General features: G+C 54.2%; 4 protein-coding genes across 4 annotated transcripts, besides 1 other annotated feature; all 4 read left to right on the plus strand.

Annotated features, from left to right (window-relative positions):
* Positions 1-528: 528 nt before the first annotated feature.
* LPMP_323380 (hypothetical protein) lies at positions 529-4,479 on the plus strand (the record flags this gene model as incomplete). Its single annotated transcript, XM_010703720.1, has 1 exon — positions 529-4,479. The coding sequence occupies one exon, from the start codon at positions 529-531 to the stop codon at positions 4,477-4,479; it is 3,951 nt and encodes a 1,316-aa protein (XP_010702022.1).
* An 842-nt stretch (positions 4,480-5,321) lies between these two features.
* Positions 5,322-5,978, plus strand: LPMP_323390 (hypothetical protein; the record flags this gene model as incomplete). Its single annotated transcript, XM_010703721.1, has 1 exon — positions 5,322-5,978. The coding sequence occupies one exon, from the start codon at positions 5,322-5,324 to the stop codon at positions 5,976-5,978; it is 657 nt and encodes a 218-aa protein (XP_010702023.1).
* A 7,142-nt stretch (positions 5,979-13,120) lies between these two features.
* Positions 13,121-14,995, plus strand: LPMP_323400 (hypothetical protein; the record flags this gene model as incomplete). The annotated part of the gene is made up of 1 exon (XM_010703722.1): positions 13,121-14,995. The coding sequence occupies one exon, from the start codon at positions 13,121-13,123 to the stop codon at positions 14,993-14,995; it is 1,875 nt and encodes a 624-aa protein (XP_010702024.1).
* Positions 14,996-18,802: 3,807 nt separating this feature from the next.
* Positions 18,803-19,294: a repeat region.
* A 4,559-nt stretch (positions 19,295-23,853) lies between these two features.
* Positions 23,854-25,140, plus strand: LPMP_323410 (dynein light intermediate chain, putative; the record flags this gene model as incomplete). The annotated part of the gene is made up of 1 exon (XM_010703723.1): positions 23,854-25,140. The coding sequence occupies one exon, from the start codon at positions 23,854-23,856 to the stop codon at positions 25,138-25,140; it is 1,287 nt and encodes a 428-aa protein (XP_010702025.1).
* Between the last annotated feature and the right edge of the window lie 955 nt (positions 25,141-26,095).

The raw sequence follows: 26,095 nt of genomic DNA on the forward strand, positions 1-26,095 counted from the left end.
CTCATGGCTGGCGTGAGCCTGCTTGTATGATAGCCGGTTGGTGTGTGCTTCTACTGGGCTTCCGTTGCTCCAAGGCAAAAAGAAATGACGTTGCCGATCCTCATGATATAGTGGAGTGTGAATCGTCCCTCTGCTTGTGTGTGTCGGTGGTCGGGTCTGTGGCGCCACGTACACCCTGTCGTTACCAGCATCTGGGGACAAGCCTGCCAGGAGTGATGGTGGTGGTACTGCAAGCACCTCCTCTTTCGTGCCTCGGGGACTCACACACCCTTTCCTCCCTAGCGTGCTCACAGCAAACAGTGCTTTCACCAGGGTTATATGCCATTCCTGTGCTGCTTGGTGAGGCAAGCCTTCATCTGCCACAAACTTGAATTTCCAGCGCCATTGCACTCGTCACCCGCCCCTCTCTCTTTTTCTCTATCCACGGCGTGTGCCTTGCACTGACACCCTCGTGCATACCAACCCCCCCTCCCCCCACACACACCGAGGTAGCGGCCCAGACACGGTATTTGTTTCCTTTCCCGCATCATGTCGGAGGTGCTACTGAAGCAACTCCAACAGGTACTTGCTCCATGGGATTCGCTGCCAGACAAGGACAACCTTGATGAGGGTGGCGGGGTGGTGTCCTCGCTGTGGACGCCGCCATCACCGCCATCACCGTCCGCACAGAACCGCGACCCCTCCTCCTCAACCTCCCCAAGCCCGCTGCAACTCGCACCCAAGTGCCCAAGCGTGGAGTGGCCGGTGGAGGGGGCAGCAAACGCATATGTCGAGCACTCCCGCGTCGCCACAACAAAGCTGGAGCTGGCGCGTGCCGCCTTGGCCCTCTTTGCTTCCAACGCGGGCGTCTACCGGCCGTTTCTGGTGAGGCTTCTTCGGTTCCTCTTCGACCACGTCGACGAGCTGCGGCAGGAGCAAGGGCAGCTACGGATGGATTGGTGGATGCGGCAGCAGGGCCTCGGTTCTTCAACCGCCAAGACAGCGGGTGGAGGCGGTGGTGAGCTAGAGGGTGCCACGCCGGAGGAGCAGAACGCCGTCGCCGCAGCATACGAAAAGGTGCGCGCGACGGAGTCCAGGATGGCTGCTTTGGTTGAGGAGGCTGCGGTGCAGCGTGACCACTTCAAGTCGCAGATGGAGATGCAGAAGCGCCACCAGCACCATCTGGAGGACCTCCTGCGCCATCAGATGGAGATGACACAGATGCTGCTGGACCACCGCCTCCGTCAGGACCTCATCTCAGGCAAGCAAAGCGCCGCCGTCACACTGGTGACTGCCGTGACCCACAGCTTTCAAGGCAATCGCAGCGTGGTCGGTGCAAGCCTCGGTGTGGATGGCGGCGATGACAGTCACGAGACCCATGAAGCATCGAATCCCGCGAAGGCAGCTGCCCTCACCACGAGAGACATCCTGGGGCTGGAATGTTACCAGGCACCGATTCGCCCACCGGAGCGGCGAGATGCGGCTTACGTGCAGCGCCTCATCTCCAGGGCTGAGAAGGAGCTACTGCTGGAGCGTACCGAGGACCAGCTACGTGAGCTGCGTGCCCAGCACGAAGCTATGCAGGACAGAATCCAATCACTACTGAAACTTAATTCGCGCTATGCCCGCCAGTCGGTTGAGCTCTCCGCACGCCTTAGCATATTACATGAGCACAACGTTGCACTAGCCACAGATGTGCACTTGTTTCAGCGTGACTACCTGAGGGAACAGCAGCGGACGGAGAGACTGCAGCGTGACCTCCAGGGGGCGCGAGGGACTGTACTGACGATGCTTCAAGTACAGTTTGGTCAGCAAGAAACGTCGAAGGAAGACCGCAGCGAGTTGCAGCAAGCAGAAACGACGGGGTCACACCTCTCTGCGACAGACAACGGTAGTGACACGAGGATGCACTACGCATTCGAGACTGCTGCACACGTCGCGCCTGCGGCCACCACGGTAGTTACTGACCCTGAGGAGATGGCACCGGCACTGGGCTGCAAGGTCATGAGAAGTGAAGAGAAGCACGTGACGCTGGCCACGGAGGATCATGCACAGGAGGCACTGCACCTCGCGTCTGGTAAAGGGCTGTGCAACCAGCTGCAGGGTCTGCTTAGGGCTTCTGATCCGCAGCACGCTAACGTCAAGGCGTCTCTGCTGCAGTTTCTGCACCTGCGGGGCGATGCGGGTTTGCAGGGAAGCCGCAACGGCAACAACGACTTTTTCTTCTCATCCTCCCCTCGTGCACAGGGCTGGCTGTCGCCGGCATCAGTGCCACAATGGGTACCGCCGTACGGCCTTCGTTCCGACGTTCCGCTGCAACTACGCAGCCGCACCTCTGTCCCGCTCCTGCAGCTGCATCCAATTGTGGCGGAGGCCTTTGTGCATGAGTTGCTCTCGCAGCGCCAGGAGCTGCTGTGGTTCTCGCAGCAGCAACTCAAGGAGCGCCAGGCGGTCCTGCGAGCTACGGACGGCAGGGCATGCCATAGACGTGGCTCCCGCAGGGCAAGCACTACAATGGCGGCGGCCGTGCTCACGTCTTTTCAAGAGTACATTGGGCTATTTGTGCTCGTTGTATTGCTAAACAGGTCCGATTACTACACTTATCGTTTGTCGCCCGCGGCGCGCACAAGGCTGGACGAGGACGCGCGGGCGGGGCAGGGGTCGCGTGGCGGATTTGTGTGCCAAACGGCAACTCACGGTAACCCTGCGAGAGACTCTGGCGTCGCCCCACAACCCCGAGACCAGGGAATCGTGTGCACGTCCCTGTGGGACCTGCGTCATATCTTGTGCACTATGCGCACGGCCGACATGGAGCAGCTGCCGGTGGAGGGACTGCAGCTGACCTATGCCCTTGATAGGGCTTCTCTGCAGCTGTCGGCGGGTCCCCTCACGTACGCATATGGGCTTGCGTCTCGCGGCACTGTATGCGACGTGCTATTCGACCTGCTTCGAGCCGAGAGGTTTGTCTTTGTGGAGCTGTGCCGTGCAGTTGAGGCAGACCTACTCGCAAAGACACAAGCGGAGCAGGAGCGATGGGCAGAAGCACTGAGACAGGACCGTCCAATCCACGTCGTAAGGAGCAAGGACCCTCAGCTGCATGGTGCCGACCAAGCCGCAGCCGCGCTTCCGTCACCACCAGCAGGTCGACGGTCATCTACACCGCTGCGTGGGCGCATCCCTGTAGCGCAGGTGGCTCGCATTCTGCTGGCCATGTACCCCGGCTACTCGACCACCATCATGGAGCAGCTTATCCGGACCGCCGTGGCCGACGGCACAAACGCAGCGGAGAACTCCGTGATTCTTTTCTACGAGGTCCTCCTGCCCTCCCGGATGCTGCCCGGCCCCACGGCCTCATCGATGTCGATCGACCCCTCCATGGCAGTCGGGACATCCTTTGCCTCTCTTTTCTACACCGCCATCTGCGACGATGCCTTGGAGTCAATGCAGATGGTGGAGGACAGCGTGTGCGGCTTTGCGCGCGGCCAGCCACAGTCGAGCGGCATGTCTGCGCTGTTGTCCACCGGTGCCGTCGCCGTGACGTCTGGCGCGACGACGGCAACGGCCCAGCAGCTCACCTCCCTCGCCTTCCTTGGTGTGCCACGTGTAGAGGCGCAGTGCTGGGGGCCGTTCTTGAGGAGCGCCATCTATCGATGGCCTCTTTTGCGCGCCACGGTAGCGGATGGTCCCCTTGAGGTCTTATCCACCCCCGCTAATGACGCTGCCCTTGGTGAGGACGCCGGCACGACGGGCAAAGGCCCAGCTCTCCTGGACGACAAGATCGTTGCAATGGTGGCGGTGGCAGGCACCAGTGGCCGCTCTTCACCGGCCTCAAGCATTGTTTTTCCCGCCGTGACACCATCCCTGCGTCCGACTCTTGACCTTTCCAGTGCAGAGGATGCGAAGGCAGCCGCTGAGGTCTCCTCGGTTGCCAGGGTGTCGGTGGAGGAGGTCGTGCCTTACCTTCGCCAGCACCTCTTACTTCGTCGCGGGCTCTATGACTGGGCTGCAGGTACAGCAGCAGCAGCAGCGCCAGTTGACATCTCACCGCCGTCCGCCGAGGAGGAAAGTCAGGCCACGCCAATTGCTTTGAAGAAAGTTGTAGCGGAGTCGGCGAGGGGGGCGTCGACCACGGGGACAAAGGAGAGGGCTCACGACTGGTCTGCGGCCCATGGAGACCTTCTTCAGTACTGGGACGCGCAATGGGCTCAATTCAGTGGCGTGACAGCGGCGTCACCCTCGCCTTTCGTAGGGCCGACGGAGCCGGCAGAACTCAAGCACATGCTGAAGCAGATTGACCCACACCGGGCTTGTGCGTGGGGCAGTGAGTTGCTGAGCAGCGAGAACTCGCTCATGCACCCAGTGACATACGCATGGGAAAAAGGCGACCTCGTTATTCATGAGCCTCCGGCCAGAGATGAGGACGACAGCGGTGGCGACCGTCACTCCGTTATGAACCGAAAACCAAAGAAGGGTCGAAAACACTCTGCTGGGGGTCGGTAACTCCCCTTGGCCGCCTGCTGTCTCTCTTTACCAAGATATAGCTGCTTGTCATATATTGCTTGTGTTCGTGCTGCATTCCACAAGTCTCGAGTGAGAAGCAAAGTGACGGCTGGAGATGTACATTATGTTCCTGGCGCTCGGCATGCTTTGTGTGCGCGGCACCCCCCCTTTCATTGCTTCTGTGCCCTTTTTGGAAGTTGCCGGGGTGCAGCCCTTTTTCTTCGCCACGGCTTTTCGTGTTTTTCTTGTTTAACGCCCCGTGTCTCTTTTTTCCCTTTTCCGCCGCACGACTCCTCTCACCCCAAGGCGGTACTTCTCGCGTACTCGCGACAGCACACACGGATACACCTGCTCGCCTGTGTTCCACGTGTGCGTGTGGTGTCTTTGAGCACTAAGGCTCTTTCTCTCTCTCTCTCTCTTTTGCTTACCCACCCAGATGCTCGAGGCATCACAGCGATGCGCGAGACGCAGCGGCGGTAGCGAGACAGTCGATGCTAAGAGGCTTCTGTAGCACCATTACCCAGACGTGGCTTGTCTTCACCCAATCCAACTTTCGCCTTAGGCTCCCCTTGCCCCATGCCTTCTCCCCCCTGTCAGCAGCAAATCTGCGATACAATCTGCCAGCGCAGGTGATCGGGTGTCCGCCTCCGCCGCAACACGCGAGCAAAAGCAGCGATCACTGGAGGCAGTACCCCCCCCCCCCGCTACAGGAGGTGTGTGTGTGTGTGCGCTGCCCTTGGCTTCGCTTTTCGAAACTCGTTGGCTTCCTTCTCTCTGCCGATAACCTAGAAGTGCTTCTTGTTCCCCCTTTTCTCCACCATAGCGCATCCCTTGTACTCGCCATGGCAGAGGAGAAGATCAAAATTATCGTCGTCGGCCCGCTCAAGAGCGGCAAGACGACCATCACCAACTTTCTCAGCGGCACGCGTGAGACGCCGATGAGCAAGTACTATGAGACAAATCCACTCCGCATTGTGGAGACGGAGATCGAACTCGACTCCATGAGCCTCACCGATCGCCGAGTCGTCTTCTCAGGTGGCGACGCCAAGACAAAGCGGGTTGTGGTGCAGATTTGGGACCTCAGTGGCAACAGCAAGCATCAGGCCGGCTGGCCGGCTGTGGCGAACAAAGCAGATGGCATCATCTTTGTCTTTAACCCAGCAGTGAAGAACGGTGAGAGAGAACTGTCGCTGTGGCACAAGACGTTTGCCGTGAACCAGTCGGAGCTGGACGCTCTTGGCAACTTTGCCATCCGGGTCCCTGACAAGCACTGCCTCGTCTTTGCCCACCATTCGACGTTCCCAAGCAATGTAGCCGGAGATGGGGTGCCTTCCATGCCCAAGGGCCTAGAGAAAATCAAGGTGCTGGAGACGTCGCTCGACTACCACAGCGACAACTTCAAGGCCGCCTTTGATAAGCTGATTGAGTCCATCGTGGTCTCCCGGATGGAGGCGGAGGAGGATGAGATCCTTCAGCGCGAAGGGCGCATGCCTCTCTAGGCCAAGAGTCCGGCCGTCAAAGTCGCGTCGAACTGCAGCGGCAATACAGTTTTCCACTCCTCTTCAGCTTTGGGCGGGGCAACACCCGTGTTTCGAGTCTGCGAACAAGCATGTGCATGTGCATGTGCGTGTGTGTGTGTGTGTGTGTGTGTGTGCTTGCGTGTCGGCGCATCTCTCTGTGTCTTTGATGTGCATGTGATGCGTACTGTGAGCCAGTGCTGATGATGTAAAACTTCCTCAGTGGAGCAGACCACCACCTCTTTCCTCCTCGGTGCCTTTTCCGTCCCAAGTGATGTGTTGTTTCCAAAGGCGTCCGTGCTTGGCCCATCCCCTTCTCTTTCTTTCTCGCTTACGGTTCTACTTAGGCCCGATCTCTTACCTGCCTCTTTTCATTCTCCCTCTCTCGCGTCCGCCATTGCGTCAATGACGCGCAACGCATGCGAAGCAACGCTCGAGTATGGAGTGGAAGAGGGCAGAGGACCTTTGGAGCTTATTCTCTAGAAAGGCACTCCGAAGCTCTTCCTCCTCTTCGAAAAGAAGGTGGTCCACCTTGAGCATTCCGGCATCAGCAGTGACCAAACCGTGCTAATACGCAACACCCGCTGCAAGGCCATTAAAAAGGGTGAGAGGGGCAGTACGCCTTTTTTTCTTCAGTGCGCGTCTGTCAGCAGTGCCATTTCTCTGACTCCTTCTCTGCAGGGGTTGCAAGAGCCACTGACTGCTTCCTCTCGCTTCGCGCTCTATCCGTCACTCTTCTCCTCTGTTTCTTTTCGCTGGCTTTCCCTCCGTGATGACAGGAGCTGAGCGATATCACTGCCAGTGGAGCGTCACTCGACTTTGCCTTCTATGACTCTGCACCTCGTGGCGCCTCTCTATAGTATCGATCTCTTACTCATCTCCTTTCTCTCCCTGCCCGTCCATCTCCCTCTTTTCGCTCTCTTTTCCTCCTATACTCGGCGGTACTTCTCTCGTACGTGACACCCCAACCTCCCCGCCTCCATCATTTCGACCTCGCCGTTGCTGCTGATATCGCGCACGCCTCCGACACACATACACTCGATGATGTGGTTCAGAGGCTGGAAGAAAAAGAAAAATATACGGAACAAGCGAGCAACGAAGGAAATACACATACGCGCAGCGCACACAAGACCTGGGCCCAATAGCAGCAGCCACGAAAAAGAAGAGGAAAGACGACGAAATACCTCTCCGTCTTCTTTTCTCCCCCGACAAGGAAGGAGCGACTTGACGCGAGCAGCCGTCACGGGCTTCGTGCAGCCTCCCTCACTCCCTCGCATACGCATCTGCACGTTTCTGGGGTGTGAGAAAGCGTAAGAGACGTGGAGGACGCATTCATCTATTCAGCCCTGCGTCTGTTTTCTCCCTCTCTTTACTACTTGGTGTGCACCTGTGCATGGGTTTGAGTAGCTCAGCGTATTCCAAGCGCATCTGAGCTTGCTTCCTCGTATAGGTTTTCTTTCCCCTTTTTTCCTTGCCATTTTCTTCCGCCCCGTGCTACCTCTGCGGTCATTGATTGACGTTCTTGTGTGGCTGTCTGCTTCTTGTTTCCTTATTGTTTTGAGTTTGCTGGTTTCTCATCTTTTGCTTCTCAGCGTTACTCTTTCGTTCTCGCTTCCTCTCTCTCTCCCCCGTCCTTTCATCTCGTTCCTGCCCTGTGCATCCATCGTGCAGTGCCGTCTCAGGCCCCTTCGCGGTCTCTCTAGGCTGGGGTTTTCCCTTTTGTTTCTTTTTTTTCCTTTTCTGTCCTTTGTTTTGTTCACTCCCCCTTTTCGCCTGCCCCTTTTCTCTCAGTACCCATTGCGGTTTCTTCTCTTCTCTTCTGTTCGTTCCTTTCTTCTCTCCCCCCTTCAGTACGAAAAAGAGCCAAACTGACTTCTCACCTCTCTTTGCTCTTCCTCACACCTCCGCTACTGGGAGTCCTTCCTCCTCCCCTTTCCTCTCTTCGTTGTGGTCAGTGTTCTCTCAACACGATACGTGAGTTTCTCAGTTCGCTCTTTCTTCCTTTTCTTGTTCTTTTTTTTCTTTCTGGTGGCACGTGACTCTTTCAGTGGAGAAGAACACATCTCGCTGGAAGTGTGTGCCTGTGTGGTCTTGTACATCTATGTCTCTTCCCCTCCTCTCTCTCTCTCTGTGTGTATGTGTGTGTTCCCTGAGTCTGTGCTTCATTGACGAATTGTTTTTTTCTCTCTTGGCGTCTGTTCTGAAGTCACTGCCTTACCTTCCAGCCACCTTTTTTCTCTTCTGTGCTTAGCGCTGTTGTAGTTGTCTATCTTCCACCGCTCATTTCTGTCTTTCTGTTCTTCCATTCCGTCCTCCCCCCGTCCCCTCCTCACTCTTTCGTCAAGACGTCTTGTTTAGTTCTTTTTTTTTTTCCGCACACCCTCCTTTCTTTCCATTTCCCTCGTCCCTCTGCACGTCTGTCTGTTCTGCCTCTCTTCTCTCTCTACCTGTCCCTCGAAGACATACCCCCCTGCTTTTTTTTATTTTGCTGAGCAGCAACAGCAGGATTTGCTTGGCTTCTTCCTTTCTCTGCTTGTCGGCGCTACTACCGCTGATAGGATTACGCCTATATATTCTGCTTGTCTTGGCGTTGTGTTTTTTTTTCCCTTTTGCATCTCCATTTTTTCTCTCGAGTTTTCCTTCTCGTGCTTTTCCCGCCTCATCTCCTTTTTAGTGTGCCACATCTGTTTTTTTTGGGCGCCCTCCTCTCACTCTTTGCTTTGCTTTGCCACCGACTCCCGCCCCCTCCTTCCCCCTCGTGCCCGAGCGCCGCTCACAGAGGAGCGAAGAGGTATAGCGTGACTTTTTCTCCTTTGTGCGTCATATAGGCGGGGAGGTGTCCTGCTAGAGTCGTGCACAAGCAAGAGAACGAAGTTAGAGGCAAAACTACGATTGAGGTGGCGAGTGCTTCTTCACGTACGCCCTTCACTCGGAGTTGTGTGGCTGTGCAGTTGTGCGTGTGTGTGTGTATGCGTGATTGGTCGCCTCTGGAGACTTTTCCTCTTTTCGGCTTTCTTGCTTGAGTGGCATCCGTGCGCACATCCTTCGCAATCAAAAAGCGAAAGGGTGAAAGGCAAAGCGGCAAAGAAGAGAGCGGAGGGAGAGTGAAATAAGAGGCCGAGGAGAAAGAGAGAGAGAGACGTGAATTTGTGGCTCACTCTTTTTGTTTAAGGAGGGGCTTCTTCGACACGGAGGGGAGAGCGAGCACACTGTGTACGGCCGAAGAGCATCCACGTCAACCACTCAAGAAGGCTCGCTGTAACAGAGGGAGGAGAAAAGGCGTGGTAAAGAGAGCGGAGAGGGCATATTTAGACGAGGTTGCTTAACCGAGGACACCACACGAGCAGTAGCCGAGTCAAGGCACAAGACAGAAGGACGAAGAAAAGTTGGAACAGTGCAGAGCACCCCCACATCCACCCCCACACCCACCCCCACACACACCCACACACAACTCGCGTAGCACAAGGCAACAACTTTTTCTTTCCAGAGGTCATCTACCTGGTCTCGTGGTTTATTTTCGCTCTTCTGTTCCTGAGCCCTGCTGTACGTGTGGTGCCTGCCTCTTTCACTGTTCGTCTTTCCCCCGTTTTCCCTTCTGCAACGTGTTTTCTTGTACACTGTGCCTCGCGGTGTGTGCATGTCTGTTTCTTTTTTTTTTCTCCCTCCCTTCTCTTCCCTCGATTGGTGTATTTTCTCTTTAGTTTTTCCCTGTAAGTGCAAGTTGACACGACCAACCCCTCCCCCCCTCACCCCTCACCCCTCACCCCATTCCACAGGCCGATTTGTGCACGTACGGCTCACACGAGACGCGCCTCCCTACTCACCGACGTCGAATAGTATATAAAGAGCAAAGCAACAAGGAGAGCCAAACCGGAACAAAGAAACAAAGGAGAGGCGTTCCTGAGCGAAACAAAACGGAGGCGACGCAGAAGACCCGCGCGATTGCCCAAAAGGCACAGTTCATCTTTTTTCTTTTTTCTTTTCCCTTGTCTGTGTGTGTGTGCCCAACCATTCGTGCCTCCCTCTTGCTGTAGCTTCAACGGGCGTGTGCACGTGCATTTCTCTGCTGACCTCACCCAAGGGAAAGAGGCGAACATAAGAGAAGCGCGGAAGACGCCGAGAGTGACACCGGAAGCATCCAGCTGGTGGGAGCGAGGTCGACGTGGTCAAAGCAGCCAAACCATCAAATTCATCGTCAAAAGAGTGGAAGCACTCTTTACCTTCAACAATTACACACAAACGCACATCGCGCGCACGAGGCAAGTGAGTTATCAACGCACGCACCGGTGGAGGTTTCCCCCTCCCAATCATAGGAAAAGGCGAACAAACGAAGAGAAGGCCAAGAGGAACGTGCTCAGCAAAAAGGCGTGCACACACGCGTTGACTGGAGTACCTCAAGCGGAGCTCTGCCCTTCTCTCTTCTTTGCCTTGTTGATACCTTGTGCGCCGTGCCTGTGTTTCTCGGGCCATCTGAGAGAGACGAGAGGACCGTGTGTGCGTGCGCTTCTGTGTGTCCCTTGCTGGCTGGTCACTGCGTTTGCGCGAGAGGGAGAGAGGCTCTGCTCGTACCGAGTGATAGATACCAGGTAGGGGCTGACCCCGGGGGCAGAGGAGGGTCGAAGGGAAAGCATCTGAGAAGGGCAACACTGCGAGCGTCGAGAAGAAATCGGAAACGGTCGCAAGAAGAGGGGAAAGAGTCGATAGAGCCATCACACACACGCACCATCAGCAAGGGTGGACGTGTTAGAAGTGTTGTACCTTTTTTTTGTGTGTTTCTCTTTCTTTCTTGTCTCTCACTCTCCACCTCTCTCTCTCTGCTTTCGGCAGTACGTCGGTAAGAGCGGAGCCGAAGATAAACTAAGTGAACGTACATCGAACACATCCACTACATCCTCCACCACCACCATAAAGAGGCGAAGGATACAAGTCCACATAGGGAGTTTACGCGTGTGTCCGTGTCTATGTAGTTGTGTGCTAGACCTCTGCGTCGGTTTCTTCTGTTCTCTTTTGGATTTGTTTCCTCTTGTTTTAGTCATTTATCTAATTATTATTATTTTTTTTTTGCAATCGGACTCTACCCTCACGTCGACGCCGACACTCCCCTTCTCTCCCTTCTCTTCAGTTTTCTACTTCTCTTTTTGCTTAGGTTCTTCAGAGAGAAAGCACTGTGAAGGGTGCTCTTTCCACCTCTCTCTTTCTCTCACATTTCCTTCTCCTGCTTGTGTGTGTTTACGTGTGTATGTGTGTGCGCCGAATCTCACCATCTTAAGTAATTAACAACGGCTGACTTGGGCCACGGCGAGTGCTATTCATACTGCTACTACCATCGTGATAACATATCCAGCCTCAGAAGCAAAAGGAAAACACGCTCGCTCGCGCGCGCAAACAAAAAAAACATAAAACACCACGCACCACATAACGCCGTACATACAGCAGCAACAAAAGATTTTTTTTTTCATTTCGCACCTTCAATAAGTCAATCGTGCAAATTGCACACTTGCCGATCTCCACTACTTGCCGATCTGCACTACTTGACTGTTTCTTTCGTTCTTTCTACCTCCCCCTCCCCCCTTTTCTCTTTCCGCTCTCTCTCTCTTGGCTCTTACTTCGGTTTCCGTCAGCTCCGCCATTCACTTGTTTTCCATCTCTCTTCCTCGCCTCGTTTTTTTTTTCTCACTCTCTCTGTCTGTTTGTCTCTTTAACTCCCTTTTCTAGCACGCGCCTTTCCCCAAAGTTTTGAGCACTTTAGCCTCTCCGCCACCACCCCACTTTCCGTACCCTTTTTTTGCCCTCTTCAACTCTCGTCGTCCTCCCTTTTGGCTTGTCAGTCTTTGAGCGCACACTCGCGTAGGTGTGGCATCTCCCTCGCTCTCTCCCGTTCTCAGTACGGCATACGTGCCGTTGTTGTCTCTGTGTGTGTGTGTGTCCTGTGCCTCTGCCTGCTTTCTTGTGTATTCTCACAGGGTTTCCGCTCTCGCCTCTCTTGACTTTGCGTCACCATTCTTTTTCTAGTTCACCGCGCTTCGTGACTCTCTGCACACGTGCGGTGTGTGTACGGAGTCTTTGCGTCTGAGAGTGACATCATTGGTTTGTTTAGTGCCCGTGCGACATTATGCGTTGTAGGAAGCGTATCTGCATCACGCACCCAGTTTAAACCAGAAAGAAATACACCCTTGTGGAGGTGCTCTTTCAGCGTTTATCATCAGCACATCAGGCATCTGCTGGTCGAAAAAGCAAAAGAGAGGACGTACCCCCTCCTCCCTCCTCTCCACTGGGCGATCGAGTCACCTGTTCTATACGTATTTTTATATTTGGGTATTTTATTTTCTTTCTCTTTTGTTTCTCTCTTGCTCATTTTCTCATTTCTCTCCCTGAAAGCAGTTCATCACCTCTAAAGTGATTCCTTCTTTTTGTGTTTCGACGTGTCTTTCTCCCTCTCTCTTTCTCTCCCTTGCGTATCTGTGTGCTTGTGTTGTTGCTTCTGATCTGTAATTTTTTGGCCGATCCACTCACCGCTCTTTTCATTTGCCAGCACACAGTACGGTGTGTGTGTGTGTGCTGCTACTAGTGGTGGTTTTGCCGGCCGTTGTTTTTTCTTCCACTACTTTGAATCGCCGGTGTTGTTGTGCCTTTTTAGTCTTGCGAGAGCACAGTTGGTCTTTCTGCTTCTGCAATTCGGTATCTGCGCTCATCCGCTTGTTTGTCGTCTCCTCACTGCCTGTGTATTCCCCTGTGTGTGCGTGCCTCTCTCTCTCTCTGCACATACTTTGTGTCTCCGCGAACTCGACAGGATTTGTCGTTTCCTTTTTCTTCTCTTGCAGTTTGTGCGCCTTTACGCTGCAGACACACTTGGAAGGGGACTTTTCTGTGCCACGCCTAGACCCCGCTCACTTGCACTGGCGTAGGCAACTGCAGCCCCCCTCCCCACCCCTTTACTTACAGAGACAAACACTCGACAGCCTCGCCGCAAACAGGAGGTTTCACGCGACCACCAGCGAGCTGAGGAGGCAGTCGATACAGGGGCGAAGTGGACGCAAAGGCCATACCACACGAAACTTCTCAAGGTGGCCCTATCAGGTGAGCTGTCTTTGTCTTTGAGGCGAGTGCCACCTTTGAAAGCAGTGATGGTGGAATCAGCAGCGGGACTCGAATCCTGTTGTGGCCGACACTCCAGCTCCACAGATGCGCATACGATGACGCGCACGGGCCCGTTTCACACAACTGCTGCCATCTCTGTAGAGAAGACGCGATGCTTGACAGAGCCATACGTAGCTCCGCCCGTCACCGCTGCTATCGCAGCTGGCCTTACACCAAAGTCATCCGTTGCGTCCACAGAGGAGGGGCGCCGCCTGCTGCCACGCAGACTTTCTATTCGTAGTCTTGACAGAACTGCCGAGTTGTGGGACGTCTGCAGCGATCATGTAGAGCGACAGAGTAGCGCCACCGCAGCAGCTGCGGAAGAGGAGGAAGTGGACGAGGGGAGCATCCCGTACGACTACGAATCAGAGATGGAGGAGTGCAGCCAGTACACCTTTAGCGACGCGCCGTACAGCCCGTCCACGACGGCAGCGTTGGCGTCCACGGGGTCGCCGCTGACGGGAGCGATGTCATCTTCCAGGCGGCCTGGTACGCCGCAGATTCCTTCTGTTATGGCGCTACCTTCCAGTGTTGCCACGGCTCCGGAGCAGGAATCGCTGAGCCCACAGTGGTGCGAGCGTCAGCGCCGCGATAATGCCTCGTACCACGCTGACGAGCACTACGCTTGGCAGCAAGACATGAGGCAGGCGGCTACCGCGGGGCCCTCGCAGATGCGCTACGCTCTTCGCTCCCTTGTGCGAGAGGCGTGTTGCCGCGAAATTCAATCTTTGCGCTCGCAGCCCGCCATCTCTTTTACTCGGATGGACGCACCTCAATCGGCGAGCTATACTCTCTCCTCGATGCGTGCGTCATGCATGCTGGCCTCGGCCACCACGGCAGCGCAGAGTAAGGCCCGCTACATCCAGATCATCATCGAGCACTGGAAGGCTCTGGAGGAACGCCTCGAGGAGATGTTGGCGGAGACGGAGAAGGGGAGCGTGGTGGAAAGCGAGTCGCACCTGCGCTCTGTGGGCTACGCCCTAAATGCTCTATCCCTCTTCAGCAACGACCCACAGCTCATCATCCGTGACATAAACATGGGGCATGTCGAAGAGCATCGCCGCCAGCGGCACGATCGCAAGGCACAGCTGCTCATGACACTCGAGTCGCAGGGGCGGCTCTTCCTGTTACCCACCCTATACGCTGAGGAGGTGGAGGAGCCGATGCCAGTTCTGCACATCGAGTCAGTGCTGACCTCGAACGAGAAGGTTGGTGAGTACACGCACCCATGGCAGCTTCTGTCGCCTGACATGTCTCTCTACTCGCCGTCGCCGAGCCCCACGCCGGACGAGTCCATTGGCACTCTCTCCCCGTGCTCGTCTGTGTGCATCTCTGCCACATGCTCGCCCATCCTCGCCTCTGAGTCTCCCTCAGTCATCTCCACTCGGCTGAAAGTCGGCCGCAGCGATGTCTGGCAGGACATGAGGCCGCCGCGGTTGCCTTTTTTAGACCTCTTCATGACGACACCGGCTGTGGTGCCATCCACTGCCGTAGCAAGCAACGAGATCGGCATGCCGTACGTCATGCCGGTGGACCCCACCTATGCGCAGCGGGAGGTTAACCGGCAAGAAGCGCTCGCTCATACCACCGTGGTTGATTCTCTGTTCTCCCCGCAGCTCTCCGGTGCCATGGCCCGGTGCGAGAACGCATCTGCGTGCGCCTCAGATGACCACCTGCGTCCGATACGGCTTGATGGCGCGGAGAGCAGTTGGGAGTCGTACGTGGAAGAGGATGTGTTTGACTTCGCCGAGGGGATCAACATGGGTGAAGCAGAGTTGCTCCTACTGAGCTTCGAAATGAGCGAGGCCGTCTCTACAGCGGGGCCGGTGGCACTGATACGAGCGACTCTGACGGATGGCTGAGCCCCGGAAAGGGAAGAGGACCCTGTTACTCGAAGAGAGAGAAGGCGGTTTCTGCAGTGCAGTGGCCGGGTAGGTGAGGGATGGGGAAGGCTGGAAGAGGAAAGAGGCGGCTTAGGTCAGAGGCGCCGTGCCAACGTGCAGCGGAGCATGGGTTCCTCTTTCTACGCTTTCGATTTCATGACCAAGTCATCTTCCCCTTCTCTTTTTCTGTGTGATTGCCTCGCCACCACTCACTGGGCTTCTACGCCTCTATCCTTCATGCGATTGTTTCTGCTTCTTTCTCTCAGGTACAACAGCGGGGTGCGAAGTTGTGCTTCTCTGTGCTGTGTTTTTTTTTTCCTTCTCTTCTCTTTCTTTTTTCGTCTGTGTTGGTGTCTCCTCTCTCTCTCTCTATGGCTGGAGTATGCTGTTTATGATGACAGCAACGTGTATGGTGGAACGAGGTGGCTGCTCCAAGGGGAGAGGGGAGAGAGGGGATGTCCACTCATAGGCTCTGCACGTTGGCTCTACTTCTCACCCGCTCTTCCACACGCATGCACGCACATACAAGCACCCCATGACATCTTCACCCGTGTATCTGTCGTTGCAATGCACCACCTCCCACGTGCTCCACCCTTTCGTGCAGTTTGCATGCCATGATGACTCTCACACATGCGTCTTTGGATCCTTTAGTTTGTTTACTTGGGGGGAAGGCCCTCTGTGCGTGTATGAGGAGCGGGGGGTATCCTATGCCAGTCTGATTTTCTTCACCTCTTCTTCCTACCTGTCCTTTGCGTTGTTTTGGTGCCTCTCTTTGTGTTTCCCATCTGCCTCGTTCCTGTAGCCGGCTCTTTCTCCCTTTGTTTTGCCGTGTGTGTGTGTGTGTGTGTGTGTGTGTGTGCGGACTGGCTTCTCCTTCTCGTTTGGCGTTCTCTCTTCCCCTCTCCCGTGTGCATCTCTTCATTTCCCTTCTCTGTGCCACTTCGTTTTTTACCACTTTAAGACAGCGCGTTTTCTTTGTTTCATGTTTTTCTCCCTTCCCATGTGTGTGTGCGTGTACGTGTGTGCCTTTCTGTTGTCTTCTGTACTTTTTTCATTGCCTCCATGTGCACTGCTTCACATGTGGGCACTTCTCTTTCTTTTCGCTCTGCCGTGCTGTCGTCGATGCTGGGTCGTTGTTGTTTTCTTCCCGGGCCCGCCTTTCAGTAGGAGAAGTCGGTCTTCATCTCTCTCTTCCCCCCCTTTCACGCCGGTTTTGTGGATGGCGCTGCGGCCCAACGACGTGGGTGTGAGCGCCATCGAGTTCTCATCCCTTTTCCTCTGTTGTTCTCCCAAAGTGAGGGGTATCCTCCACCGTTAGAATCTGCCACTGATTCTGTGCACGGCTGCTTATCGTCGCTGGCCCCCAGCGTCGAGCCCAAGAACAAGTACGGTTGAAGCTGCCGCACCTTTTCCTCGCGTCGTGTGTGCAGGGCAAAAAATGAGGAAGAGTGTGGGTATAGTGCGGGCGAAGGAGAGCTGTTGGACGAAGAGCCCCAAGCGAACTGGGCGCACTTGTGCTTTCTCTTCGTTTCTGGCTCTCTCACGTGTGCTAGTACCGCTTTATATATAGTTGTTTTCTCAGTGTGCGTGTGCTGTTGTGGCTAGGGTGTGCTTGAGGCTTTTCTAGTTCCCTGTCTTCTTTTCTTCCCCCCCCCCTTCTAGCAGTCGCTTGCTCCTTTCTGTCTCTGTGCGTGTGCGTGTGCTGGTCTGCTTTCTTTTCCCATACTCTAGTCCGCTTATCAGAGGCGTGGGCTGGCATCCTTCTCCCCCTTTTCCCCTTGCACAACAGCACCCAATCTCATCTCGACTTTGACGCTCTCTGGCCTCGTCGCTTACTCCCCCCCCTTTATCCTTTCCACCTATTGGGTGATTCAGCTACGTGCTCGTTTGTGCGGCATATTTGTTTCGCTCCGTCTGTGCGCGTGCTTCTCCCTGTCTTTTCCTGTGTGCCTCTCTCTACAGACAACTCCTACTGCAGACAGGTGCGACTACTTTGAGCGCTACTTTTTTTTTTCCGTCTTGTCACCCCCTCACCTCACGCACGCATACGGTGGGGCCACACTGCAAGCAGCTGCTACCTACCTTTCGTATCTTTTACAAAATCTTCAATTACTGTGCTCATGCTTGATTTCCTCTTTGCTCCTTTACCTGTGTCCGTGCTTGTGCTTTTGGGGCTCACCCGTCTCTCCGTATGCTCGCGATTGACTGCGTCCGCCTTTCCCTCTGCTCGGTGTGCGACTGCGCGTGCATTTGTGCGCAATCGTCTCTTGATCGTAAACACGCTTCTTCTCCGTCGCTCTCTCGGTTCTTTACGCGGTTGAGATTCGGTGCAGCGCACCTTCAAGGCGAGGCACGCGGAAGCACACCCACACACCCACCTTTGATGGCCGCCTTCTACTCAAGTAGAGGGGAAAAAACGGCACGGGGGCCACGCTTGATTTCTTCGGGGCCACGCTCACTGCCACCGTCTAGAGCTCATTGACCCCCTATTTCCGTTTCGTTTGTGTTTCCTTTTTCTTCTTGCCCCCCATCGCCACTAACGAGCCACACTACACCCCTCCTCCCCTCCCCTTCAAAAAAAAGGAAATAAAATCGTTTTCGCTCTTTTTTTCCCCCTCCCCTTTCGTCGTTTTTTCTTTTTTTTTTTCATGCCGGCCCATCAAACAACTCCAACCCAACGCCTTCCAAAAAAAAAGGAAAGAAAGTGCCTCAGTTTTTGCTGCCTTGCGCCTGTCGCGCTTTCTTTTTTTTTTTTGGGTTTCTCCACTCAAAACTGGTCTTCACACGCTTGACTTTCCTACAGCCTCGTCTCCCGTCTCTCTTGGCATCTTCCTTTGTTGCTCCTTTTTTTCTCTTGCTTGTTTAGGTTTTCAAATGATCTTTTCTCTGGTGTAGAGGTTGCGGCTTCTTCTCCTCTTGCTTATACGTGAGGTCGTCTTGCACCGCTAGGCTCTCCTGATGCTTCGCGTCTTGTTTGCTTGCGTTCTACATGACTGACTGTGTCTGTCTGTCTCTCTCCCTTTTTTTTTTCTTCCTTTAATGTGTTGTTGTTGGTTTTCCTCTCTTTTCTTCACTCTTTTCTTTTTTTTTGCTGTTGCTGCTCTTCTTCGTTTTCTCTTTCTGATTCTTTCGACTGAACGCTTTGAATGTGTGTGTCTTTTAACCTTCCCCCCTTTTCTCTTTCTCTCTCCACTTTTTCCTTCGTTTTTTCTTTCTTTTATTTTGCTGTTCGTTCCTGTGTGTGTGTGTGGCCCTATGACTCTGTGTATAAGTGTTTCTCTCTGCGTGACATCACTCACACCACCATGCATCCACGGATGGACACAAGTACAAGGCACTCTTCTTTCCCGAATCCTCTTTACCTCTCGATTTCTTCACTGATATTACACATGTGGTGCACTCCGATTCACCCCATACTCTACCTCTCGCCCTCTCCTTTGTACTTTTTCTCGAGATCGGATGTATTCACGTGCCTTCTTCGCTGATTTTGTCTTCCCTCGTCTGTGTGTGTGTGTGTGCTCCGCCCTTCCGTCACCAACGCCGTCTCTTTTTCCCGTTTGCTTTGCAAGAGCGTTTCTCTTTTTTTTGTTTGTTTTTTCTTTCACGCGATGACGGCGGGAGGAATAATGCGCGAGTTCACACAGTAAACTCAACGGCTCATGAAAAGAAAACAAAAGACTCTCAAACCCACAGAAAAGAAAACTGAAAAAAAAAGAAAAAAATCTCTTCTCCCTCTCTCTTGGCTCTTTTGTCTCTGCCTATCTTTTGCATGCTCCCACACAGCGGCCCTCATAATGCAGGCTAACGCAGTGTGGTGCCGGGGTCCAGCACTCACTCTGTGTGGGGAAACTAGGCAGCCCTCTCGCATCCCTGCCAATGCCGGGCCGCTTTCGGTGCTGACAGGGTCAAGCGCCTACGGCGTGGGGAGGTCAGAGCGATGCGTCGCTGCCGCCATCAGTGGCCATGTCCTAGATGGCGCTGCGTTGAAGCGAGCTGAGACCGTGAGCAAGCTTGTGTCATCCATATAGCGGGCAGAGTGTGCGCGTGGCTCGAATGAGTCTCTCACACGGCCCTCACTGCCTACTGGTGTGGGGAGCCTGAATGCCCCATGTGGCGACCGGCATGACGGAAGCGGCTGCGAGGCGACAGCGCTGCTGTGCCGCGTGTGTCTGCGGCTGCTTCGCACCACGCGATGGGCCTGCGGCAGGCCGGAGGGGGGGCTAGAGTGGAGTAGCACTGATGTGCTGTCTGGCAAAGAATGGACACGCTAGTAGAAAAATCCTACACTGCCGTTTCTTTTTTTAGGTGTGGCGCAGCTCTTACGCGTGTCTGAGGGTGCACGTGTCTGCTTTCTGTTGGTTCTTGTCTGTGCCTTTTTTGTCGTCTCGAGCCTCGCCGCTCCCTCTTTCTTCTTCAGCCCCGCTCTCGCGCCCCACCCTCAGCTGCCGCCTTACTCAGGTTGTATATGTTCTCTTTCGTTGGTGCCCTTACGTGTAGTAGTGTTCTCGTTTCTCTCTTTTTTATTTCTCTCTTCTCCTGTACATTTCCCTAGCACTTCATCTGTACTCTCTTGATGTTTTTCACAGTTCGCATTTTCCCCCTAACTTGCCGGCGTACAGCGACAAGCACACGCGCACGTGTCGGCTACCTATGCCGACGTGGACAGTGTTGATTCATCAGTCCATGGCAGCGTGTGCGTGTGACTTCGAGTGCATCACTTTCAACCTTTTAATCGTTTATGAGGCGTGTATTGGCGCATATACTTTTCTCCGACCTCCATTTCTCTCGCTTTTTTTTTCTTTGCTTGCGCCTCACTCTTCCTGTCTTTGCTGTCGTGGTGATTGTGTGCGTATTGCACGTGCCTGTGTCTAAGGGGTGGGAAAGAATCAACCAATAGTATTTTCTTGTGGAGTTTTGTTGTCAGGCTTTGCGTTGGCACCTTCTCCCCCTCCCACTCTTCTTCACCTCCTTTTTTCATTGTAATCAATCCTTTCCTTTTTCAATATAGGAGGGGGTGGTGGAAGATCCAGTTTTTCTCACCCTTTCAATCTCTGCGGTGCTGCGATTCTTCCCTTCCTCAGTTTTAAAGGCACCCATGTGCATTGAGCACACACCTCTTCGCCCTCCTTCACTTTTCGCGCCATTTTTGCCATCGCTGTGGTAATCCTTAAGCGAAACAAAAGGGTTGCCGTCCTGCTTTGTTTCCTTCTCTCTGCATGTGGTGCGACCCGTCTTCTCACCCCCCCTGTCCTGAGAGCCTCTCTGACTCCCCGTCTCTGCCTGTCGCTGCCTAATCAGTCCTCCGTCGGACGCTTGTCTTTTCTTTCATTTTCGTTCTTTGGGAGTCTGTGCGTGCACACTTTCTTTTTTCTCAGGCAGGGGCTGAGGCACCGTCCGCATGTGTGTCTTGTTGTGTCACCTATGTCCCCCCCTTGTGTTTTGTTTGCTTCTCCTTTGTCTCTCTTGCGCTGTTGCTGTTTGCGTGAGTGAATAGCGGAAGCGAAGGGGGATATGCAAAGATGGTGAAGGCGATAGAATCAGAGAGAGAGAAAGAGAGAGAGCTTGGAGGCGAAGCGAAGGAGATGAGAATATCCGTAAGCGAAGCTGCTGTTTGCGAAAGCTGCCGCGGAGCTGCTCGTCTGCGTATTTTCCTCTGACACCCTCAGAGGAAAATACGCAGACGAATGCCCCCCCCTCTTTTTTGACCTTCTGTAGCTATGTCGAATACCGGCACGAGAGCGCCTACCTGTCGAACTACACAGTGAGGAGGGGGGTAAAAGTCCGCAATATTTTTCTTTCTTGGACTGCAGGCTTCTTTCGCCCCTCCCCCTTCCCCCCTTTTTTTCTACTGCACTGGGGGGGGCGGGCTGCTTGTTGGACTCATTAAACTCAGCAAGCTGTGCGGTGAGCGTGTGTGTGTGTGTGTGTGTGTGTGTGTGTGTGCAAAACGCGCAAACGCAAGACCAAATCCAGAGTTATTCACAAAACAGCTGACTTGAATCGCCACCACCATTTACTCGCGCTCTTTCCCTTTCTCTTCACGATGAGGACAACAGGACGCTGCATTCAGTTAAACACCCCCCAAAACACACGCAGCACAAGTGAGTGAGGTAGCATTTTCTGTTTCTTCGATCTGCTTCGTTTTCTTTTCTACTTTGCCTTTTCATGAAGGAATAAGCACAGCAACATCACCGAGAGGGAGGGAGGGGCATCAGGAGACGTGCAGCGCAACAGAGGAAGCGGGGATGGATGCTTACTGGTAAACACAGAGAGCTGAAGGGGCTGCAAGTGGAAAGAGAGCGAGCGTGATGCACCTCAGTGGTGTGTGTGTGTACCTTTCTCTGACATCAGTTTGATATTGTAGTATGTACCCCTTCGGCGTCTTTCTCTCCCTGGTGACTGAACTTGTGCGTGGGTGGCTGTCTTCCGTAATCCTCTTTGCGTGCGAGTGCCTCTCTCGCCGTTTTCAACTGCAGAAGCAAGTGCACAGCACTGCGTGCTATGTTTCGCGCGACTGTCTGTTTTTTTTTTCTTGCCTCTCCTTCGGGTTTGTTTCCTTTTCTCGTCGTTTGTTTTACGCCATTTCTTCCTCTCACTTTGATGGTTTGCTGATGACACTTGCATAATTGGCTTCCGTGTTGTGCCCCCTTCAGCGTCCCTCTTTGCACCTCGATTTTTTTTTTCTAAAAAAGTTCTCCTCTCTCGTCCCTTTCATGGTTGATGAAGGTTGTTTCGGCCCTCCTCTCTATTTGCCTTGTCGTTTTCTGTGTTTTCCCTCGTCTCCTTTCCTCCACCACCTCACACTTTGTTCTTCTTTCTTTGTTTCTTTTCCCTTTGATTTCGTTTTTCGTTTCTTCTTCTGCTTTCCCACCTCTGTCGGCTCCTTGGCATGCGTGTGTGTATGCGAGTGAGTGGGTGGGGAAACAGGTCGGCAAGTAGGTAAGTACGGCTGCCTCTCTGTTTCCTCTGATCTCACTCGTGCTTTTTTTCTCTCTAAGTATTCGTTCACCGTTCTGAGAACCCAAAGAGCGAGTGTGCGAAGGCAGAAGAAAAAAGACACACATCCGCACCCACGTGAGAACACGTCCACATGGAAGGCTTTCATGCACACGTGTTTGACAGTCGTTAAAGTCGATGCTCAGCGGGTGTCTTCCCTAGCACCCCAAAATGTTTCTCTCTCTTTCTCGGATGGTCTAGGCCGGCGAGTACGAGGTGATGCACACGTGCGTGCTCACCCCTCTGTATCTTCTCTGTTTAGCTTGCGCTGGTGCGTGTGTGTGTGTGTGTGTGTGTGATTCACTGAAGTAAAAGAACCTTGCGCGTAACTTTGGTTGGCTATATGCACGCGTACCCCCCTTCTTCTCCTCCTGATTCCCCCTCCTCTCTCAGTGTCTGTGCACTTATTGTGCGCGTGCTTGTTTTGTGTTTCTTCTCTTTTTGCCCTCTTTTTGCCCTCTTTTTTCCCTTCTCTCTTTCTTGTCTACTTCACGCGTCGGTTCTCCCGCTTTTTTCTTGTTTGCTTGCTGACCTTTTGTTTTCGAAACCCCACTTTTTTTCCTTCTTCTTCTTCGTCCCTTTTGTTGCCCTTCCTGACACAGTTTACACGTTGTCTACTGCACTCGTCTATTCCTTCTTCCCGCTCACTTGGTTGTTTTGTTTGGTTTGCTCTTCCCCCCACTCTTTAGCCTTTTTCGCTTTCCTTGTTTCGCGTTCCTCTTTGTTATCTTCCTGTCTTCACTCCTCTCTCTTTGACGGCACGTTTTCAAGGGTTCTGCCGTGAAGGCTTCGCACTCCGTTGGTGTGGTACACGACTTCGCTTTTTTTTTTTCTTCTCTCTTCTCTCTTTTCTGTCTTGCTTTATGCGCTCAGTCTTGCATTGCCTGCGCCTCAGTGTGAACCGTGCGGTCTCGCTTCAGCAGACGTACCTCGAATTGTCGGTAGGGATCAGAATGAATAGAACGAAGGCTCAGGCACAAGTGAGCGCTGCACGGCCCGCACCCTCTTTCATTGGTCAGCGCTGCTGGATGTGGGTGGGCTTTGCGCAACGACAGCGTGGAGAATAAGGTGCTCTGACGCACCGGAGGCTACACTGGCGTGATAGAGGGGACAAGGGGAAGGTCTGCACCACGATTTCGTGCATTGTCTCCTGGTGAAAAAGAAGTGCGGTCGAGGATCGAAGAAGCGGACTGTGCGCTGCAGCCACTGCTGGGCAGTCCCTCTACTGACTCTGCGGTCCTTCCATCTATATCCCCCTGTGTCTTTCCCCCTTGAAGCAGCCACACAGGCGAAAAAAAAAAAGGGTTGGCTCACGCAATAATGACAATGCCTCAGTGCAGCCGAGTTCCCCGTACGGTTCTACTGCACTTCTCTTTGGTTATCGTGGTCGGGTGTTATGGCGTGCTGAGGTCACATTCATCTGTCCCACCGTCGCTGGTGCCTCTTCCCCCCCCCCCCCTCGCCCGTACCCTCTTTGTTCTCACACGCCTACAACAATGTGTGCATCACTTTCTTTTTGATTCGCTCTTTACTGCCGCTGCTCTCCCAGCCACCACCCATCCCACCCTTCTTCCTCTCTCGATCACCCTTTGCACATCTTGCTGCCCCCTTCTCGGCTCACTCACCGGGCCCACGACTATCAAAGGGGGCATAGCGGAGGCACACGGACATACAAGAATCCGCAGCTGCGTAGCGACACTAAACTGCTCTTTCTCCCTCGGGCGCAAACAATTTTTTTTTTTGTTCTCCTTTCGTCTTTCTACGGAGTGTTTGCTGTGTTGTACGGCGTTGAGTTGGCATGCCAGTCCTTACAGCAGCAGGAGTTGAGTAAGGAAGGAAAGATGACCGGGTTGCCGGTGGATAGCAAGTCTGGCGCCTCGAGCAACGGCGGGCAGAAGAGCGTCGCTGAGAATAGGCAGCCGCCGAGCAACTCGTCGAATCCGCCGTCTGAAGAAGGTGCTGAGTCGCTCCCGCGACATCCGCCAGAGCTCTCCGAGGCTCCGGTCACTGCAGCAGCTGACAACAATTCGCAAATTGTCATCGACCCCACAAAGGACCTCTGGCAGAACATTACGCGAAATGTCAAGGACGCTGCTGTAGAGCAAACCGAGATAAACTTGGTTGTAGTCGGAGCCCCTGGCAGCGGCAAGACGACCCTTCTCCACCGAATCTATACCTCCTTCCAGAGCAGCGCGAGTGGGTCCTGCTCTAAGAGGGTGAAGGCGACGACGGCGCTCGACTACAGCTTCGCCCGCCGATCGGAGCGCAACGTGGCTCCGGTGGCGCACTTCTGGGAGATCGCGCAAGGGATGCAATTCTCGCAACTGCTGGACATTGTGGTAACACCGGAGAACGTGCATGCCATAGTCGCGGCTGTAGTGGTGGACGCAAGCGCAGAAGGGCTACCGGTGGCGTGGGAGACAGCCACGTACTGGATGCGGCGAATCGACCAGCGTGTCAGCGATATTTCTCAGCGAATGAAGGCGAAGGGGTCGACCACGCCAGAGAAGCTCCTGACCCGCGCGCAGAAGGCGGTAGGGCTCGAACATCCTGACTTGAAGCGAATGCGCCTCAGTGGAGTTCCGACAGTGCTTGTCGTCAACAAGATCGACGCGTTTCGAGGTGACATGCAACAGCTAAAACTCCTCTGCCGTAGCATGCGCTACCTTGCTCACCTGTACGGTGCCCATGTCGTCTTCACCAGCGAGCAGGAGAGCGTGCGATGGCGCGCGCTGATGAACTTCACTCTCTTTCAGGCTCCCTTTGACCCCAAGCACCTGCAGACGGATCCGGAGCGAGGTGCCGTGTTGCTGACGGCTGACCGCGACAGTTTCTTGGATATTGGTGACCCCAATATGAGTCGGCTTGGCGGCGGTGGCAGCAGCGCCAGTACCGGCGACGCTGAGCTGGATCGCTGGAAGGTACCCTTTGATGATGCATTTCCGCCAAAGAAGCTGAATGAAGAGGACAAGGTGATGGACGATCCTTTTATTCGCCGGCTGTACGACACATCAGAGGGCGGCTTTGGCGAACCGATGATCGACACTCTGCGCAAGCAGAAGGACGAGGAGCTGGAGCAGTACCGTAAGAACAGCAGCAACGCCGCCAACGTGAGCAAAGTCAAGTGAGTCACTGTTGTGAGGGGTTGAAACAATAGAAAGGCGTTGGTGGCGCTTGTCTGCTCTACTGTCGCTTGAGGTTCTTTTCTCCCCCTTCAGAAGCAGCGCAGACAAAGTCGCATCTGTGTAAAGTCCGTGACATGGCTGATCCATCAGCTGCAGCGCAGTACAGTGAAGGCTGTTTGCGAGTGTTGTGTGCGTGTGTTTGTGGACCTGTAATTTTTGTGTTCCATGCCTAGACGATTTGGTGTAGGTGTGCATGTATGTATGTGTGTGTGTGTGTGTGGATGTAGAGGAAATGACGCCCCCTTGACTGCTCCGCGCATGTTTTTGATGTCGACATCTCTCGTAGCGGTAGTACTGCTGAAGGGAGGACACACAGCGGTGTTGACACCACTACGGTGGGACCCGCGAGGTATGCTCAGCGTGGTGTAAGCTTGTGCGTGTGTATGTGCCAATCTTTCTCTGTCTTTCTTCTCAGCTTTTCTGCGTACACTCTGTCTTCGTTTCCTCCACCACACAGACCATCTTGCTGGCTCCCTGCACCTCTTGCTTCGATCTTCAGCCTTCGATAGCGCGCAGAAGGGCACAGGGATGAGAGAGAGGTCAGGGCAGGTGAGAATGATCATGGCGTCTCCTTTCTCTGTCCTCCCCTGAAGCAGCGAAAACACCGACAGCAACAATGCAACTGCCAAAGGCAAGTCGAGACGCCGACGCAACTTTCTGATCGACAAATCGAATCAGCTGCACCTCCTGCAGGCGACGCCTTTCTTTTACTGCGCCTTTCTTTCTTACAGTGCGCCGCCAGCCACAGCCCCCTCTGCGTTCCTGTTCTCCCTCTCCTCGCTGACACGTCTCTTTTGTACCTTCGCCGCTGTCTTGGGGGGAGGGGGGGGGGGCGTGGGTTGATGCAAACGGCGGGGGAAAGGGCAGAGATGCCTCGAGGCGTGCGAGCCTCTGTGTG

Source organism: Leishmania panamensis (genome assembly GCF_000755165.1).
Source record: "Leishmania panamensis strain MHOM/PA/94/PSC-1 chromosome 32 sequence".
Classification (NCBI taxonomy): Eukaryota; Euglenozoa; class Kinetoplastea; order Trypanosomatida; family Trypanosomatidae; genus Leishmania; species Leishmania panamensis.